Raw genomic sequence first — 20461 nt, 5'->3', positions numbered from 1 at the left:
CCCGGCCTCACACCGGCCGCTTGCTATTTTTGCATCAAGGTGCTTTCGGGGGTAAGTGCGTCCCCACTGGCCTTGGGCATTTTCCTTTGCAGAGGCTCTTGCCAAGGCCGTGGCTCAGCTCCTGCAGCGGGCGAGCAGCCCTGGGTCAGGGCCAGCGCATGGGCCAGGGTGCAGCCCAGTGGGTCCTGGCTCACGGCAGGAGGGTGGATTTGGGAAGGGGGATTTGAGGTGGAGCTGGCTGCCAGCAGGGCCAGTGTGTGGAGCCTCTGGCATGGGGGATGCCCAGGTGTGGCTGCCAGCCCCAGCACCAGGACCCTTTGCAGGGACAGCTCCAACCTCTTACCCCTGCTACTGCCCTCTGTCCCTGCTTCATACTGTGTTTCCACTGGGACATGCAAGGAGACCTCGGATACCCCCGGCAGCACATGCCCACACAGCCAGGAGCAGCGAGCACACATGGAGCTCATACTGAAGGTTATGCACTGCCCCAGGATTCCATGGGCACAGGAAAGAGGTGCACACTGGGGTGACATTTTGGTGACCACACCACGCAGGAGAAAGGCATGGGATGGCCACAGGGCTTCCAGCTGTATGTGTCCGCAGGGATGTGCTGGGGAGGGGATAGCTGCTGTTGAGAACTGGGGATGGGCCTCAAATTCACTGCCCTGCCATAGCATTGTCATAGCCAAGGGACCAGCACAGCCTTCGTGCTCTTGGTGGGCTCAAATCTTGACACATCCACCATCACAGCCCCGGCTTTTGGTCCAGCAACTGCTCTGCCTTCTACGGCAGCAGAGCAGCCGGAGCCCATGGAGCTGCTCCGCCCGCCGCAGCTTTGGCTCCTTGCTGGTGCGTAGCCTTGATGCTCAGCAAAGCATATCTCCTGCTTGGATTTTATCTCCATCCACTCTGCTTATCGGCAGTGGGGCAGCCCTCCTGCCTGCGCCACGTTCCCGGAGCGTGCCTGCAGCAGGTGTGGTCAGCACTACTGTTTGCCAGATCTCACTGCCTGCACCGCCGGCTGCCCGCAGTCCCTGACTCTGGGGCCTGTGCCGATAATGTGCATGGGGCGAGGACTTTGGTGATAGCGTTCCCGATGACATTACCTTGTCCCCCACATTCTTCCGATGCCACGCACGCCTTGGCTCGGGGGCGCGGGCGGGCCCGGTGCGCGGCAGCGTGTGCAGATGGTGCACAGGCAGCAGAGGAGAGCGCTGGTGGTCTCCTCCCGGGGGGACTCATTGACATATCAGTCACATAGTTCTGCATAATTGGGATTTGGATGCAGCCTCTCTTTATATTTCCTCTTGGCAGTTGCCAACAACATGAAGCACTCCTAGGTCAAAATGACAGCCTTTTGTTTACTATTCCTGCTTATGTACCTCATTTTCTTCAAGGATAAGAGCTCTTTATAGGAATCTTTATTGTGATGAGGTTAGCACAGAGAAAGATTTCTCTCCAGCTTTCTCTCTCTCTCTCTCACAGCTGATTAGCAGGGTCAGCCCGCAGGGACAGGGACGTGAAGCTCAAATCCAGTGCCTACCTAAGGGTTCACCTGACCACACAAATCATGTCTGCTCTGGCACAGTGCTACCCTGTCACTGTACAGCCCCATGCAGACTGCCCAGGCTATACCATGACACCACTCCCCTCCACACAACAGTACTGCAGAACCCAGAACCCCCAGGAGCTTGGGAATGAGCTTACCGGCTTCTTGTTACCATCCTGGCCAGGATGGTCCATCCTTTGTCTGATCTTCAGAGGGATGATCAACCCCATCAGAAACACGAGGAGTAATTCCTGAACCTACACTTGACAAAACACGAGAGACTTGTGATGGTTCAGTAAACAGTGGCCCACCAGCCTGCTGCATGCAATGCACTGGTTTTCAGGTTTGAACTCCAGAGGGACAGTGACTGGGCAACAGATGAAGGGAGATGTGAGAGCGTTGGCAACAAGATGGGGAGAGACTCAGGGAATTGATGTGGCCAGTGATGGGTATCAGCAGAAATCCAACCGCAGCCCTGGAAGTTGCCCCACAGGACCATCCCAGCAGATCCCTCACCCATTGCTGGGCTGATACCACCACCACCACTACAGGTGTGGGGGCCCCGCCTCACATCGCTGTCCCAGCCAGCAGCCGTGGGGTGACACTCCTGGGAACAGCAACTCTTTTTAAGAGGAGAGCAGCTTATCCTTGAAAGTTACTTTCTGAAGGTCAAGAGTGGAACTGTGACAGAGCAGCCTGACAAACGCATCTCCCAAAGTCCTTGGGCCCGATAATGTATGTCCCGTGCAATGTTGACACTAGTGATCCACCAAAGATCAGGTTAACAAGTTTGACGTTAGTGACAGCGTGATTTGTTCAGTGCTGGCTCTAAATTCATAGAGCCGCTGGCCTTCGGTGATAAACTATTGCACTACGTGCACGAGGCTGTGGCAGTTGTCACCAGCCACAGCACAGAGATGAAAAGGAAGCAAAGCTCTAATCAAAATACAGTGGTCAGTAGAGGCTGAGCTGAAAATTAAAATGTGCTGGTACTTTTCCCACTCCAGCCTTGCTTTCCAGGCAGCCCTTGTGTCAGCACAGGGTGAGGGGAGAAGACGCCCCATTGCCCCAAACCAATCACCCCACGTGTGTGAAGGAGCCTCTGCCACCTCCCTGGGAGTCCTGGTACTGCTGACCTCCTGGGTCCCCTTCAGGGGAAAAATCCAGGCCAGCAAAGCAGCAAAATCACTTGAGATGCACTGTGGAGGAGGAGAACTCCGATGAAGAAGAAAAACTACTACAATGGAGAGGACAGGATGGGGGAGAGGGCCCAGCAGAAGAGCAGTGCAGCGTGGCTTGTGCCAGAATTGAAACAAAGATGTGAAGAACCATCTAGAAGGACACCCCTCTGCCCTGTACTAGGACAGACCCCCCACAAAAACTGCTTATTGCAATCCAACAGCTTCATGTTTGAACACAGAAGCTTCAAGGGTGATTAAATCCTTCAGCTCAAGAGAAATATGTGGCAGACTGCATCTCTGTGAGCCAGAAGGCAGACACTTAACTGCTATTTCTTTGCCATAGAATCTTCCATTATTAAAGTAAGTGGGGGGAAAAAAAATCCTAAATGCTCTTAAGAGCTCCTAAACATTTAAAAGGAAGATTTTCCATTTTTATGAGTTTAGCAATGCAGAAAGTGACAGCAGCCCTGTGGGAGCAAGCAGCAGAGCACAGGGACAGCTGCTCGCTTGGAGCCACTGCTGTGGCAGTGCAGCCTCACCCTGCGTGGGCCTTAATGTGAGAGGCTCTCCAACAGCCACAGGAACATAAATACAAAAAGTGCTTCTTCGTCTTTTAACACACACCTATCTCAGCGACATGAGAGATGGTGAAATGATTTCTGCAGTCTCTCGGGAGCAGGCTGGTCAAGGATTTCTGGTGTGTATTTACCTCTTGGGCTAATTCCTCCTGCCTGCAGCAGCTGCCACATGGGTCTCCTGCTGCTGCTGGTGCAAAACCTCCTCCCACTGCACCTGCACTTGCCCACCCCAACCACATCAGACAGGACCCCCCCAGGTGACAGCAGTGGTGTGGCTGTGCCACAAGTAACACAGTGAGCACCCTGGGCTGCACCAGTGCAGTGACCAAATGGAGCAACCCCAGGGGCAGGGAAGGGCAGCACCGCCTGCCTGTCGCAGAGGCCCTGCAAACCTTCACCTCCACATCACTCCTGCTTCTGCACCCACCTGATCCCCAGCTACATCAAGGAAGGGCTTCTCCAAACTTACCAAAGATTCCAGTCACAGCTGTCCCAGGGGAGGACCATGGCTGCCACGCGGACCCATGCCAGGCTCCATCACCCTAATGACTGAGGGAGGTGTGAGGGAACAGCAGAGGCCAGCAGTGCAGAACAATTCACATTTATTAGTTCATACAGCTAACACTCGCTAAACATGCGTTCAACACTTATTGGTCACATTTCCACAGGTAGTCAAGTCACAGAGCAGAGCAGCGGAGCAGGGGCAGGTTGGGCTGACGTGGACCCGTGCTGGTCTCACCACGCGAGGGGACCGGCTGTGCCGCGACACGCCGAGACGTGCCAGCAGAAACATTCATTTGGTCATCGTGTAGTGAGGGAACAGCAGCTCCCAAGAGCACAGCTCAGGGCCTGCTCCTCCGTGGGTGCTGCAGGGCAAGGGTGGCAGTGACCAGACACACTCCCCTGCCCCAGCCCCATCTCCAAGCGTGCCAACGTTCACCTTGTGTCATGCTGAGGCAACATCCTGCTTCCCTGATTTACACAAGGGATCGTGAGAAAAATGAAATGTTTTACTAGGAGAAACCATCACCCAGAAAAGCTGTGGAAGGACCCAAAGACCAGGACCTGTCCATCTTGGAGATATCCTGCCAACCAGCAATGGGCTGACACAAGCACACGGCAAGCAAACCAGACCCACTCCCTCCTGGAGCTGCCCGGCATGCTCATAGCCAGGGCAGAAGCAGGAGGGCTCTGCCAGCTCCTAGGCTAGAAACACAGCCTCTGCATCACATCTGCACCAAAGCTGGAATTGGGCCCATGGTGTTATGGGCACCAACAAAAACCAGAGAGCCATGTCCTGCCCCACAGCTGCAGGCAGGGGCTGTGCTCTGCCTGGAGGATGCTGGAGCTCAGCATGTCAGACCTCCACCTCACCCCCTTTTCTTCCCTGGCCATGAACGAGGGCAGTATTTTGTTTTTCACACAATCCCTTTGAGATGATAAACAGGATGTCACACGAGGTAGTTTTGTTATGGAAATTGAGTCAATAATGTTATCAACTATTACAAGACATTTTATAAATTGAAAGAAAACAATGAATCACAAAAGGCTTTGTTAATGCTGATCGTCATCTGGTTTCAATTTCTGTTTCTTTTTGCCCTTGGGGGCATTTCTTCCACTGAACCATGTTGCTTCTTTCATAGACTTGTTAGAGGTCAGCTGCACAATAGCTATTTCTAACTTTTTATTCCAAGGGGAAGATATTGCATGGCTTGGCCTCTCCAGCTCTCTACAGGGTGGATTTAAACTCAGATTTGCAGATCCTGGCCAGCAAGGCTGCAGGAAGGTGGGCTTCAGCCCTGCAAACTGTTGCTGACTTTTGCCCAGTGCAAGCACTGCCCATGGCAGCATCAGGCTGGATGGGACCTTTGGACACCCCCAGCAGCTCTAAGTAACAAAACTACTTCCACACCTGAGTGCCTTTCTCAAGCAGCCTGGATGAACTGACTGACTCCTCTGGGGAAGAGCAGGGCCTCAGCTACCAGCTCGTGTCAGGACACAGCTCTGGGATGCTTTTCTCATTAGACCTCAAATCCTTTAGGCAGGCAAAATTCCCAAGAGCCAAACCAAAAATTTGTCCCTATTGGGTTTTACTCCATTTTCAATAGGTCCTCTAAACAGCTATGAAAGAAGCAACTGTTGCAACATCAAAACTAGGGTTTCTCTGGGTCACATTTTAAATACTTATCCCTGAGCTTCTGTGTATTGCAAACAACACACCGTGAACCCAGAGAAACACCACAGCTTGATACTGACATGCTAAGTATTACCCTCGATTTACACATCATCTACAACTTAAAAATTAGCTTCATACTTAAACTAGTTCCCCAAGTTTCCCCCTTTCTCCTGCCCTTTATGTGGCAGGGATGATTGCCGCTTATTATCCTGAGAAATACAGAAATAACATTTTCACAGACACCAAGCTTCACAGCTTCAAATCAAAACCAAGAAAGAAGAAAGAATGAACAGTTAATAGCACATTCACAGGAGAATCTTTTTGTTTGTTTGTTTGTTTTTAAAAATGTAGTAAAGATAAAAGAAATTCAAGTGTTTTGTTTTTTTTTTAAAAAAGTGTTGGTTTGAAGGACAACGCTTAAAATCTTTAACCTGAGGTGGCTGCGGTTCTGTGCAGGGGCCTGAAAAGCAAAGCACAGGTGGATCCTGCAGTGTGGGTCAGAGGGAGGGACAGGTAGTGACAATTCAGTACAAGCTCCAGCCTTTGCTTGGGCAACTGTGGTGTGGCACAGCCACCCAGGCCACCCCTGGGTAGAGCTGGAGTGCCCAGAAGCCCTCTCCTCACCCTACTCACCCAAAGCAAGACCCCAGCACCACTGGGGCACTACTGGGGCAGAGGTTGGTCATCCAACTGAGCATCCTGCAAACATCCTGACCTCCCCTTCGGTCTCTGCATGATGCGGGACAGCAAAAGCTCAGGACTTCAGAGTTACAGAAGAACCAAGAGCTGCTCCCTGGTGACCCAAAGCACTCAGTGCCTCTGCACAGCACTGCAGGCAGGCAGTGGAAGAAAATCCAGTGGCTTTCCAAAAGCTTTTGTTCAGGTCCTGGGGTCAAGCCACACATTGGGGACTCAGCCCCATCTATGGCAGCAGCAGCTCTGCCCTGGCACGAGGCAGTGAGCTGTCAGTGACACTGCAGCACAGCCCCTCCACAGGCATGAGCCTCAGCACTTCAAATTTATGTCCCAAATTTCTGTTCAGATTAAAAGTAACTCTTCAGCTTTCCATCTGCACAAATGCTATGAAGGAGAGGAGGGGGTCAGTCAGCCAATTCATCTTTCAAATCGGGGATAAAAATTGACTTGTCATGGCAGAAAATTCTACCAAAGACTATTATTGTTGATTGATTCCTCTATGACAGAAGGTCAGATAAGCAAGAGCAGATAGATACCAAAGATAATGAACTTCCCCCTACTAGCATTAAGCACAAATAAAATATGAGTCCCTGTAAACCAAATGTTACATGAAGAATGGAACAAAAATTCCACCTTTCCAGGGTGTCCTTCAAACCAAATTCACAAATACATCTAGTGACTGACCTAACATATCTACATCTCTAGCTCTACATTCCTACCTTCTCATAATACCTGAGTTTGCAATGCAACACATTCACTTTACCCTGTTTAAAAAATACAAGTCATTAGAGGACTTGGTGCAGAAGATATTAAGAATGACTGTCGGGGAGCTCAATTCAGGTTTGGTGTGTTAGCTTCTCCCTTACTCATCAGTTTAGCAAGGCTTTGCTACTCCCTGCAACAAATGGGTTCTACAGTAATGGTTACTGCTGCCAATCAACCTCTAAAATTTGCTTCACACAACAGAAAGTAGAACATTACTGTCCATTCATTGTCATAAATCAATTTAGGTTTTTGGTTGCTGTTGGTACAGCATTAGTCTTGGGAGTCAATTTTGGATAAACACAGAATACCTTATAGATTATTTCTGTTGAGAATTTGGCAATAAGATGACCACTTATTTACACTAATTAAAACAAATTCTTATTTATCAGCAGATCATAATGAAGTAACTATAGAATAATATTAATCCTATGCAATTTTTAAAGTTCCTTGAGTGTATAAAACAGCAAGCCAGGAGATAACCCGTAATGAAAAGATCATATAAAACTATTTGAAAAATTAAACTTAAAAGCTGAGAAATGCTTTCTAACTTACAAACAGATACACTAAAATCTTCCCATTTACACTTGAGGTATAGGCTGTATGCAGAAGGCTTTCCTGAGAAACACAGGCTTGTCTCGTTTGACAACACAGAAAATACACGAGATTTACAGAACGCCCTTTGGGTCGTGAAGCTCTCAGGAGCTGCACTGCTGCTGGGCCCAGCAGCTGTTACCCGTAACATCCTACTTAAATAATGAACACCAAGCAGCTAGTGGGCTTTTGGAAAAGAGAAACCATCCTGCTGGGACATGGCCAAGCAGGACTGCACAGCAATGCTGCCCCCGGCCAGCCCACAGAGGGTCTCCCAGGAGAGCTGGGACTGGGACACGGCACCACCATGGATGGACCCAGAGTGTGCCAAGCCAGAGGGTCACTGCACCCCTCAGGCTATGAGGGAGCACCCCTGGGAAAAGGGGAAGAAAAAAATAGCTTTGGTGAATGAGATTTTTCTCCTGTTCACCATTACATTCACCTTGCAGCAGGTTCAGCACCTCCAAGCAGGACTCGCTTTGTGCCATGCCTGTCACCAGGACAAGACAAAAAGGTACCAACTGGTCCCTCCTACCCTGAAGAAACAGAAATTGTTTCAAAAATATTTTAAAAACAGTATTCAAACATTTGTTGATGAACCTTCCTGCTGCATAAAGATCAGATTTGTATCTAAGGGCACAGGGCAGGAAATCCAGCCAGGGTGACATGGTTGCCTAGAAGAGTGATCATGTCTTTCAACATATTTCTTAATGAATGAAACTAGAATGAGCATCTCAAACAACCTACAAACAACCTCAAACATTCCCACTACCAGCAGCAGGAAGCCACGAGGTTGCTTAAGAGAATACTCAAGTTCAGATGAACACCAGCACCTACCAATTCCTCAAACAGCTAACCAGTTGTCATTAAACCAGTTCTCTCTGCAGTGGTGTGAAGGCTGCAAGATGGAAAATCCAAGCCCCGCAACAGCTAGGACAGAAAAATTCACCAAGTACTGCACTAACACCATATTTTCCTGGTAAGAAAAGATTCCACAAGCAGTAGAACAGTCCAAGCAGGACAAGACTGTGGATCATGCATTCCCTGAGTCCAGCAGAGAAAGCCATGCCAGAGGACACAGGAGTCCCCTGTCCCCATTTCACAGGTCACATTTAACCACAGGGTACATTAATTGATCTGAAAAATGGGCTGCTTGGAATTGCTGCAAAACAGAAGCTCCTCAGCAGTCAAATACCATCTTGGAGGAATGTACTAAAAAGGACAACCCCACCTCTTCCCTAAGTAGGTTTTTCCTGCTTTTGTGAACCTAAAATGGATGTTAAGGGAGCGATGAGAAATTACTTGCAGTTCTCTAGCAACAAGAGTACCTTTGTGTAATGCCAGCAGTCTGCTATGAACTGCAGCAACCCCATTTCAGTCACATGGAAAAGCGTGTGGCAAAAGAGAGAGGCCAGCTGGGGGGGGGGGGGCAGGGGCAGCACCCACTTCTGCAGCTCCCCTCGCACTTCAGAGAGCTACAATCCCACTGGGACAGGGTTCAGGGGTACCACAGGAAGCTACCCCCTGCACCCAAAGACTCACAGAAGAGAAAGAAACCAACTGGCTAGACAAATTCTTCCTTCTCCTTTACTCCCTGGCCTCTTAAAAATTATTTTTATATTGAAAGAAAAAAAAAAAAAAAGCTTGGCACTTCTCGAACACCCGCTTCTCCAAACTGGTCTGTTTGGGACACCCAGAGCTCTGGCAATGCAGTGAGGCCGTTTGCTCTCTACAACAAACACTTTTGGATACAAATCATGGAAAGAGCAGTGCGTGAACAGCATTTTCTCCTTGAGGTAGTCTTAGTCATCTCAGTCCCCAGCCCCCAAAATACAAAAGAACTAACCCTAACAAACACTGTAACATTAAACATCTTCACATTCTGTAAACCGCTGGAGAATGCATCTGCTGCATTCATACAGAACCATGTGCATCGTGTTGAAGATCATACATTCAACTCTGTCGTGAAATAAATATATAGGAAAAAGAGTAAAAAAACAAAAACAAACAAAAAAGATTCTTGCTACACTGGCAGGGATGGCCACCACCCCTTCCCTGCCTGGGTGGCGTTTGCCCCTCTCCCGGGTGAGCCGGCTCCCTGCTGGAGGCACAGCAAAAGGCACCGGCCAGGGCGAGCTGGGCTCACTCTTTGCTCACGCTCGTCTTGCAGGAATGTAGAACAGCCTTAAAAAGGAGAGGCAGCTGCTCCAGGGGGACATTCACCATTTTTCCTGGTAAGAAAATAAAACAGAATTAGCAGCCATTCCTGAATCAGATTTCAGAGACACCTAAGCCAGCAACACTGGCAACGGTTTTACCTTGAACCTCTCAGAGAAGCACTTAATCATCCTACTGCTACATTAGACATTTGATATTCATTTGGACACAACAGGATTTATTATTTACTGAACTGAAAGCAAAATAAATGGGCAAAGTCAGATCAAAATGATTTCTCCACAATGGCGTAGTATTTATAGAAACTGGGAAAGACTAAATCCAGACTCTTCTCAAACTCCCTTGTTGATCTCCATGAGTAAATTACAAGAGCTCCTCTGTGATTATTATCTGATTTGTTACAGCGGAGTAGGATGAAGCATACGGAGCCTTGACACGGGGAGGCAAGTGTCTCCCTTTGCCATAACATTCAGGAACAGACAATGCTTTGGTAACACCAGACCTTGCAGGTCTCATCAGTGACACAACCGCATCTGAAAATTCACCTGCAGGTTTCACAGGTCCAGGCAGGCTGAGACTTGGTTTGCCCCTGGCTCTGCTCAGCATCTGCTCTTTAATTAAGCAGCATTTCAAGGATCTCTATTTCTTGTGAGATAACCACTCAAACCAAATAGCACCCTTTTGAGACAAAATGCCTCAGAGTGGGGATTGAAAGGAAGAAAATAAAAGGAGAACCTGACCAAAGTACTTAAAGAGCAGCAGCTCAGAGCCAGGGAGGTCTTTGTGGAGTGGGACCTAACACTGCGTCCACCAGCATCACAGGGACAGTTTGCAACAAGCCAGCCTGGCTGGGTGAGCTGGGGTGGCAGGAGGGTGGCTTAAAGATGGGCAACAAGCTTGGATACAAAAAGGTCCCTCACAAACATCCTCCACCAAAGTCAATAATCATTTCACTGTTATAAACTAATTTCCTTTTAAAAGCAGTTTTTCATAAATTGCACATGATCCCAGTGGGAGCAGAGGTCAAAAAGTTACCTGCAATATACCGAATCTCCGGCAAACACATCATTAAATCCGGGAAGCGGTTGGGCTGGTGTGGATATTTGTACTCAGTGAAGTCCTGGCAGACGTACCAGTACCGCTTATTCAGCTGCTCCAGCTGCGACGCATTGGTCAGACCCCTGATGTCTGAAAAGGAATGCCATCAGACTGATACAAACATGACAAAAAACATCCTAAAAGAGCAGCACTTACTGACGTTTCTTCAGGAAGACAGACTGATTGCTAAAAATCTAACCCGAGTCCCTGCTTCGAGGACTGGCTCTGAGTGCCCAGCTGGACAAATACTAAAACTGTTCCCTCTCCTGGTGTGCCTGCCTTGGGAAGTGCCTTTACATGCCATGGGTACAGGCATGGGATTTACACACATCTGGGTACAGGATTTCCTCCCACAAACACCAGGATGAGAACAGCCAGTGTCCCAAGGTGCTCATCTGAGGAGCAATGTGGATGCTCCTGAAGCAAATGGCTCTGGCAACCTTAAACCCCTCCTGCCTGGTGGAAAGCAGCTGAGTGTCAAGGTTGAGTCCTCACTGTGGATCAGCAGAACCCTTCCCCAGGCAGAAACATTGTTGATTTCAGCTGTGTCACCTTGGCTGAGCAAGGCATTTAGATCTACGATTCAAGGTATCACCATATTTCTCCCCATCTGCTTATGAATTATGTCATATCAACTTGTCAACTTCTTATTTTTAAATTTAGCTTTGCCAATGTCAGGCAACGTACACAAAGGAAGAGTGAACTTTTATCAAACTGGTAGGAAGGCACACTGCCACCTCTCACTCAGCATGATGCTGCTGGCTCCTGGGAAGATCCCTTGCCCTGGAGCAAGGAAGCTGCAGACCCACAGTGCAGGCTCAGTACTGTCAGACATCTGACGGAAGAGGCACTCATCCACTGCCCAAAAGCTGACTTTCAAAAATAATTCTCAGGTATTTCACATAAAAAATTGCAAACTTCAACTAAAAATAAAAGAAGACAGGAAGTTAATGAAAATACATTTTGGAAAACAATGGAGACAGCTCGAGAAGTGCATTATCCAGTGTCAGGAAACTGCCCAGGGAAGCAAACCGGAACCTCAGCCCGGCACAGACTGACGTGTCAGCACTATCTCCTGCTGGAAATGAGTGGGGGAGGAGAGAGCCTGCAGCATATTTTTACAGACTGCAACTATCTTTCACCATACAGGAGACTCTGGGCACATTTATTTCCAAAATTACAGCTGAACACCATCCTTTGGGCATTTGCCTCTCAGCAGTTGTCTTCACTTACAACATGAAGAACTGTCCTGTGAGGCCCCCACAGATGTGGTGTCATGAGAAATGGCCAGGTAAGGGATCCACAAGCAGTAGGAGACAACAGGCATGAGTAGAGACAGAGACAAGCACACCTATGAAGAAAACAGATCTATTCCAAACTATTTCATCCCACTACAGTTGTTAGAATATCAGGAGCTTCTCACATATTGAGGATTTACTCTGCATGGATTTCAGAATGTCTGGGGCTTGAAGCAGATTGGGCTTTAATGAGCTGGGCACTCGGAGCTCAGCCCCTTCTCAGGCAGAATTCATGGCCTGCACATAGACACTTCATTTGGGATTGCTCTTCCTTTTAAAGACTTAGCATTAGGTATAGGATCTAAATAGCAGGAAGCCAACTAAGTGATCCAAGTACATATCCTGAAGGTAAATATTTCCACAATGCCTTTACATGGGTACCCAAGCTCTGGAGGGCCAGAGAGGGCTCTGAGCTCAGCTTCCCTGTGGGTCTCTGAGCCCTTCCTCCCATTTCTCATGAAGGAAGCAAAAACTGCTCAGACTGTTTCAGACAATTTCTCCAGGGGGACTGATACCTTCTCTTCATTGACTCACCTTGGTTTAGGAAGTTAATGGCTTTCATACACGCATACTCCTCATTGCTGACCTTCAACTGGTTAAATTTGCGAAAGAGGTAGATCAACCGCTCCATCACCTCCATCCCCTCTTCACTGAATCTGAAGAACAGAGATCACACACCAATGTATACAGGACACAGCCCATGCCATATAAGTAAGAGGCTTATTAAAATCAGTTCAGAAATTTTAACATCTTGCAATAGAATTTAAAAAAATCATCAAAACAGCTTCTAGTGTACTGGTGCTACTAAATTACTATAGAAGGAAAAGCTAGAGGGTAAGCAGTAGGCAGAAGCCGAGCTGGAGGGTGTGGAGGGCTGCTGGTGCCCACGGGTACACTCTAGAGACAGTGCCATCTGTGTCCAGGGCCAGAAGAACCTCTCAGGAACACATCTCACAGCAATGTTTCAAAGAAACCACATAGCAAAAATGCTCAGAAGTGGGACAGAAGTGTTTAGGGAAGCTTCAGCTGTGCTCTGGCATTGTACAGCACAAGAATAAGAGCACAGCCAGAAAGCCATCTTTGAATAGAACAAAAATAGAACCTTTTTCACTGAATAATACCTTATTTTGGCATCTGTGTTTGTTTACTTCAAAGTTATTTGTAAAATGCATGGTGGAGTTTGACTTCAGAGAAGTGAAAACAAGCTATCTGAACTGCAGGTCACTTCTTCAGGAAAGTAATATTGTAAGTGATGAAAGCCTTGTCGGCTAATCTAAAGTTGTACAAGTTTTCTTGCTCTCAAGTTGACATTAAAAATCTTGCAGGTGCAAGATTGCAAAGCTCAAGAAGTTAATGAGCACAAAGACCACTCAGTCGTCTGTTGGGTTTAATTGTTTTTAGAGCATGTACATTTTTACCAGCCACTCATCACTTCATAAATCCAGGAGAGCTCTTCTCTCATTCCTGCAGTTGAACTGTCTTACTTTTCTGCACATACTTTCCTCCCCTTTTCAAACAAAGCTGTTCTGTTTTTCACAGCCCGATTTCTTCTCGAGGACTGACTCCTCCACACACTTTTCCTCACAGTTTACACCAGACGAGTTTCTGGTTGGGAGTTACCCGGATCAGCTAGGGAGGAGGGGGAAGGGAAGCACTATCAGGAGTGCTGGGGGAGGTCAGGAATCTATTCATTTCATATTCAACTCCAGAAAAACACCACAATAAAAAGAAAACATTTGATCTAGCAGGCAAACAGAATATTTATCCAGTTGTTAGAAGGGACTAAAACATAGGGGAAGTTCATCCTGTGCCTTCATTCATCATCTAAGCATTACCACTGCTCCCATTTTGCAAAATAAAACCAGAAATGAACCCCAGAGTGCCAGACAGAGAGCTCAGACAGATTTCTTCAGCTGGCTGTGAGATCTAATGAACTTTGGTTTGCAATCATTACCGATCAGCTCCAGTGGAACAGGGGGTCTTTGAGGAACACACAATTCAGACACCTTTCCAAAGAGTCCCTCTCAAATCTGAAGGCACCAACTTTTCCACAAGTGCCTATGGACAGCCAAGCTCTGCCTGAATACCACAAAGAAAACTGGGAGGGAGCTATGCAGCTTGGGACACCTCATCTGTCCAACTTCCCACTGAATGGCTTTTTTTATGGTGTGCATTTTCCCACATTACTAATGGCAACTAATGATACTTGGAGGGCTAAATCAGAAGCAGAGGCTGCAGAAACACTGCACTCTCAAGAACACCTATTTTCATCCACAGATCTTCTCTGAACGACTTTTGAGGAAACCAGCTCTGAAGTTCTGGTTTCTGAAGAGAGAGGGTTCCTCCTTTGTCTTCTCTTACCTCTTACTTGTATTTATCACAAACCCAAAGTGAAAAAAACACTTCTCTTTTGAGGCTCTGACCAGGACAGTAGGAACAAAAGGATGGCTGAACACGGGAGCAGCGTTCTTGTGGTTTTCTATGACTTTTACAGCTCCTTGCAGGAGCAGCACCAGATGCACCATGAATGGCCAGGCAGTACTACGCTGTGGAGGAACCTGCCCCAGGGAATGAGACACCTGAGTCCAGCTCTCAGTTCCTCCACACACCTCTGCCATGGTCTCTGCCAGCCCCTCCAGTCCTCAAAAGAGACACGCAAAGGAACCTCAAGGAATACTGCAATGGCTGAGGACTACAGCAGGATATTAAAATATCTCTGCTCCTCAGACACGTAGATCCCCTGGTGAATCTTGCAAAATTACCAGGCCCAGCAAGGGCAGAGCACAACTGGGGCAAATGCTAAAATGGAAGGTGGGCAACAGTTTCTGTAAATCCTACATATAATGCCATAATCTGTAAGATTGTGAGTCTGCTACCAAAAGGAGGATCTGTCTGGCACTAAGACTACAAAACAAAACACTCAAAGCAAAAAACAACACCCTGACCAAAATGATAAATGAAAGGCAGGTTCCCAGAGCATCAGATAGCACATACTACAGAAAAAAGAGCTAAATTGCAACATCTTTATTTATGTAATCAAAACAATGAAATAGCAATTAATAATGACCACTTTGATAATACAGACAATCAGTTTTGTGAACAACCCTTTCACTGGCCCAAAGGGCTTTTAAAAAGACCTTCTGTTCTGTATCTCAGGGTTACCCAAAGAGTTGGTTAGTTTTACTCTACCCATAAAAAAAGATGGGTTGTGGGGCTGTGCTGGAGGAGGACAGTGTTGCTGTGGGAACTTCAAACAGCACCATGTACCTTCCCCTGCAGAAGGAAGCAATTGTTTTGATTCAACACTGACTACCACTGGCGTACTTTCTAAGCCTGGAACAAAAAAAACCAGAAAAGGAAAACGGCAGTAGGTGAAGTAACCTGTCCCAGGAGAGGTGTTAGTCACAGGGCCAGAAACACATGCCTGACCATGGTCCTTCATCCTTAGACCTCACTCATCCCTTGGCTCATGAACTCAGGCAAATGTCTCACCTGTGCAGCTCATCATCAGAGGGGGAGTACTTGGAGGTGACATCTGCAAGGTCACCAAAGATCTGCTTGCTGTAAACAGTCAGCGAGGAGAGCAGGATCAGCTCCTGCCATGTGGAGCTGAGCAGGCAGGTATAGTCCTTGATGGAGAGCTCACAGAAGAATGGCAGCTTCTTGATCCAAGCAATCTGCCTGAAAAGCAATTCATCCGCCAGACGACACAACAACGCAAACAGCTCTGCCTGCGTCACTTTATACCTGCAGGCACAGTTAATATGAAGGCATAAAAACCATTAACAACATCACATGACATCATCTGACAAGGCACTTGAAAAGCAAAGCAAACGCCACAGGAATTTATACTCAAGCGTCCAAGATGCTGGTGGCCAGAGTGTCATTTGGCAGCAGAAGCTACAACAGCCAGCACAGAGCCAGGGGCTGCAAGGGAAGACCCCCAACCCTTGGGGTCACTCCCCAAGCTAGAAAGCCCACACAAGGTCTGTACATGCCTGCTCCACCTCCAGCCCAAGGCAAGGACACCAGCCACCCACAGATGTGGTCACGTTTGCTGCCTGCACTACAGCGGCATCTTCTCCCTAGGGACATGCCCCCACCTCCCCAGTCACCCCCCACTAGCAGCCCCTGCAGCAGACACTGGAACCACCCATGCTGGCAGGGACAGCAGAACCCCAAGGAGAGGCAGGAACAGGCAGCTCTGGGCAGCCTCTCACATTGTGCCATGCACACTCACCCGTCCTCGATGAGCATCGGTGTTCCGAGCGGCTCCAGGTCCTCTGCTGACACCAACTGATTGATGAGGCTGTGTGACTGGGGGTCCAGGCTGCGTGTCTGGGGGGGCATCAGAGCTGAGTGAGCAGAATAGCTAAAAAGGTGCGGGAGGTACTGATAGTGCGTGGACACCGGTGTCCCGATATACTGATCCCTGAGTGCAGCGAATCCATTCAGCTCCACAGACCTACTGGAAGAGGAAAACTTCTTTAATATACCCTCAAAATTCCACCCGACTCATAAAAACGTAGCATCCAGCTCCATCAGTAATGTTAATTAAAATAGGGAAAGAAACCAGAATGGAAAACACCTTTGTATTTAAAACCTACATGGGAAATACTACAGAGCTTATGCTTGCCCTGAGCCTGGCTCGGCACGAGTTCCACTTAATGGAGGAGATCTGGGAACTGCTGCTGAGCAGCCATTTGGAGAGCAGACCAGAGACACAACTGCACTGAGTATTCCCATCCCAGCTTCCACACAGAGCCAGCATTTAGGATTGTAAATTGAGAATTTACACAGCCAGTGAACACAAATATCTCCCAGCTTAAGATGCAACTGAAAGCAGATGGAACACAAATCTGAGGTTCTCATCATGTGTGCACTCAAAGGCTGCATCAGGAGGCTAACTGAACAGTAACTGACATTAATATAACACCATCAATTAGCAACCTAAACGGAGTATTTTCATTTCAAAATCTGAGCAGAGTGCAGAAAAAGAGATTATGCAGAACAGCAAGAAGTAATCAAGCTCCCATGACCTACAGAAAAAAAACCCATCAATACAAATTAAGAGCTGTATTTTAAATAGGATTTTAACTTATAATTGCCTTCTTTTTCATTTGCTCACGAGCACTTCACTTCCCAGCTCAATTGTTTTTCAATCCAGGGCTGCCTTTCTTGGAACACCATTAGAGATGTTGGAATCTGCAGCATTCTCACCTTACACAAAGACACACTTTGTGTTTTTCCAAAGCATCATTCACAGAAAGACAGTGAAGATTATGGCAACACAGAATTCTGCCACGGATCATTCCCACCTTGAAGATGGAGTAGAAACAGGCGAAGGCTGGTTGCTCTCAGAAACTCCATTTCCAGGGGAACTATGGTCACTGTCGCCATTGTTGCTCCATGACATGTTTGCCTCTCCCTCAAATTCTTGCCCAGACATAATTCTCTCAATCTCTTCCTCCGATATCTGTCAAATACAGGGCCATTATGGTTACCTCAGCTGAGAAGAGAAACAAGGCAGACTCTGTACATGAACACCTTGACCGCCACAAACCACCCTGCACGCAGGGAAACGCTTCGTTGTTCCTGCAGGTATTGCAGCTCTCCTTCACATTTAACAACAAACAGGAAAAACACTATTGACAGCTAATCAGTGACCTCCAGTGCCTGGAGTGCAATTCAAGTGATGATAACATGGCAGACAGTTACAGACACATGAAAAGATGATGTCAAACACAGACACCGACGAGCCACAAATCAGCCGCTGTCACACAGTGAAAAACCTGGGAGCAACTGAGGCCAGTTCATAGGGAACATCACTCAGTGCTCAGCAGAGGCAAAAGCCAACAGGAGGTGGGGTAGGCTCCAGTTTGATAAAGTAATTGAGAGAGGCAAGGTGACATATAAAAATAGTCAGGAAAACATTTACAGGGAAGCCTCCTTAACTGGTTTTCCCCAGGTAAGAACCAGGCGGCACCTAAAGAAGTAACCAAGCATCAAATGCTTCCAACAAGTTTTAGAGAGTAAGAAAAAATATTTTTCTTTTTAAAGTTCTGTCCATGTCCCTTAGAGAGACTGTCACAAACTATGGAAAGACTTCAAGTTAACATGCTGCAAGAGCAGTGAACTCTAAACATCACTTTCAAGAACAAAACATTGCTTAGCCAATTTATTCCAGTCCTGCTGCTTGGCTTTTCAAGGTTTGGTTTTGGACTGGCACGAGTAATCTTTCCACTGGCACACAGAGTCACTGAAAATACTCGCAGTGTTACTTCTATTTTATTAAAATAAACAGCAAATTTTTAAAAGACTACTTTTCTAGAAGCGAGCTGACAACAGCCATCATTTCTCATGCATGCAGCACAAGCTGTTGTGCTGAATTACCCCGCGCTTTACAAGACATCTCCAGACAGGCTGTGCCATCCATCAGGCAGACATTTACTGGGTGCCCCGCCTGCAACAACCACAGGAATTGCAGCCCAGGAGATTTACTGGGAGCTGCAAGGGATGGATGCCCTTGTGTGGCTCAGGAAGGACAGAGTGCCACAGTGGCTGCAGACTGCCTGCATGTTCATGTGGGCACGCTGGGACCACACTCTGGGGTCAGGCAAGCACCAAGCTTTATCAGCCTACTGGAGCCCCCCACCATGGGAGGTGCAAAGGCCAAGGGAGCAAAACCTGGAGTAACCCATGGAGAAACAGCTGGACATGCTCACCTGGACAGGCCCGATGCTTTTGTTTCTGCCTCCTGGCATGCCATCCTCTCTGATTGCTGAAAGAAAACAACCAGGCCTTGGTGAGGAACACTAATGGTTGGTATTCCAGAAATACATAGGATGATATCTTATTTTTTTTTTTAAATAAATCTTTACAACTTAAAAGATTCACTTTGCTCCTCAAAGCAGGTTACACAGAAACCTCCAGGGTACTGGAGAGCTCATGCAACACACACCATGACCCTCACCCCAAAGGGCATCGCTGGGGTCACATGTGGAGTTTAGCACTTCTTTGTGTGATCAGGTAATAAAGGAATAGCAAGTAATTTATCACAATTAATTTCAGAATAATTTGAGAAGTAGCACACGGAAAGCGACCTCTGGAAATAAACCCAGCAAATGCCCATGACTGCTGGAAACAGAAATGTGAATGCCAGCACTTCCACCTCAGTTACCTGCAGCCCAGTGAACCAGCCCAGCTCCTCCTGGACAGCCCCCACCTGGTGCTGTCAAAGACACAGCCCTTCACCAGGAACCACTAACAACCCCACCACACCTTGGAGAGTCAGGTCTCCTACTGCTGCCATGGAAAATGGAAGGGAAAGGTCTGGCCCAGGCAGCTGCACATGAAGCTGTAGCTTAAAATCCAAGTTACCAGACTGAGCTGTGCAGCTTCACCCCAGAAGGGCAGCCTAGCTTAGCAGTACACAGCTACATTTTTAAGGCTCTTTAATCAACTTCCAGGGAGCTTCAGTGAAGTGCAATTAAGATTATCCTGAAGCTGTTTCTCTGCCTTCCTCTTTGCCATGCTTTTCCCTTTACTGGCAGAACAGCTCAGTAGAAGATGACAGTGTTCCTAGACCTCCACAGCTCCTTGTTCCTCCTCTCCTGGGCTGTGTCCCCTATTTTATCAGGTCCCAATCTCTTTCCCACCACGACCTGGCCAGACTTGGCAGGAGGCTCTCTCCAGCTGCACAGTGACCTTGCTGCTACTGGCCCTGCTTGGCACACAGGGCTGCAAGAGGCCCTCTTGAAGCAGAAAATGGCACAAAATTTAAGGAATTTTGTAGCAGAAAGCCACTGCTTGATTTTAGATCTCCTCAGCTCAAATCACCCCTTGTCTGCTTTGGTGCTGGGGTTACTCAGTGGTTATATCTAGGGCTGACACAAGGCACTGGGCAGAGCTGTGCAGCCCTTGGACACAAACCACATTTCCCTGAATCACAACCACTGTGCCAGGCGATGCAAACACCACAGAACCTGCCCTGGTGGTCTGCAGCTCTGCCAGCCCTGGCCAGCAGCACAGTGAGCCCTGGGGCACCTCAAGTACCTTACCAGGGCTGCAGTAGCTTTAACCTTTCTAACCCAAACTCCATCACCTCCACGGACAGCCAGGATTTTTACTGGAGACCCAACAGTGTTCACTGCAGCACACTGAACAAGCCACAAACACAGGACATAAACCCATTATGGGCATCTTTCACATCATGTAAATCTTTTAAGATGTAGCAAGGCAACAAACTCATTTTTAACAAACAAGGTTGTTCATTTTCTATGAAGCCTCCTTTAAAAAAAAAATCAGTTTCTCATTAAAAAGCTGTGACTGACACAAAACTAAGCTGTCATGGT

The 20461-nt window shown here is 47.6% G+C and overlaps 1 protein-coding gene across 6 annotated transcripts in view; it reads right to left on the bottom strand.

The window, feature by feature from the left end:
- Positions 1–3893: 3893 nt before the first annotated feature.
- Positions 3894–20461, bottom strand: part of NR6A1 (nuclear receptor subfamily 6 group A member 1) — a 71379-nt gene continuing 54811 nt past the window's right edge. For 3 of the 6 annotated variants that reach the window (XM_071766479.1, XM_071766482.1, XM_071766484.1), the window contains 7 exons: positions 18833–18888; positions 17426–17583; positions 16348–16575; positions 15600–15854; positions 12642–12763; positions 10747–10899; positions 3894–9767 (listed from right to left, as the gene is read on the bottom strand). In XM_071766479.1, the coding sequence (XP_071622580.1) occupies positions 9679–9767; positions 10747–10899; positions 12642–12763; positions 15600–15854; positions 16348–16575; positions 17426–17583; positions 18833–18888 (1061 nt within the window). In that variant the 3' untranslated portion in view covers positions 3894–9678. The remainder of the gene's footprint in view (positions 9768–10746; positions 10900–12641; positions 12764–15599; positions 15855–16347; positions 16576–17425; positions 17584–18832; positions 18889–20461) is intronic. The other 3 variants (XM_071766481.1, XM_071766485.1, XM_071766483.1) reach the window with 2 other exon arrangements.

Source organism: Heliangelus exortis, chromosome 22 (assembly GCF_036169615.1).
Source record: "Heliangelus exortis chromosome 22, bHelExo1.hap1, whole genome shotgun sequence".
In the NCBI taxonomy this organism is placed as follows: domain Eukaryota; kingdom Metazoa; phylum Chordata; class Aves; order Apodiformes; family Trochilidae; genus Heliangelus; species Heliangelus exortis.
This window is presented reverse-complemented; position numbering and strand designations above follow the sequence as displayed.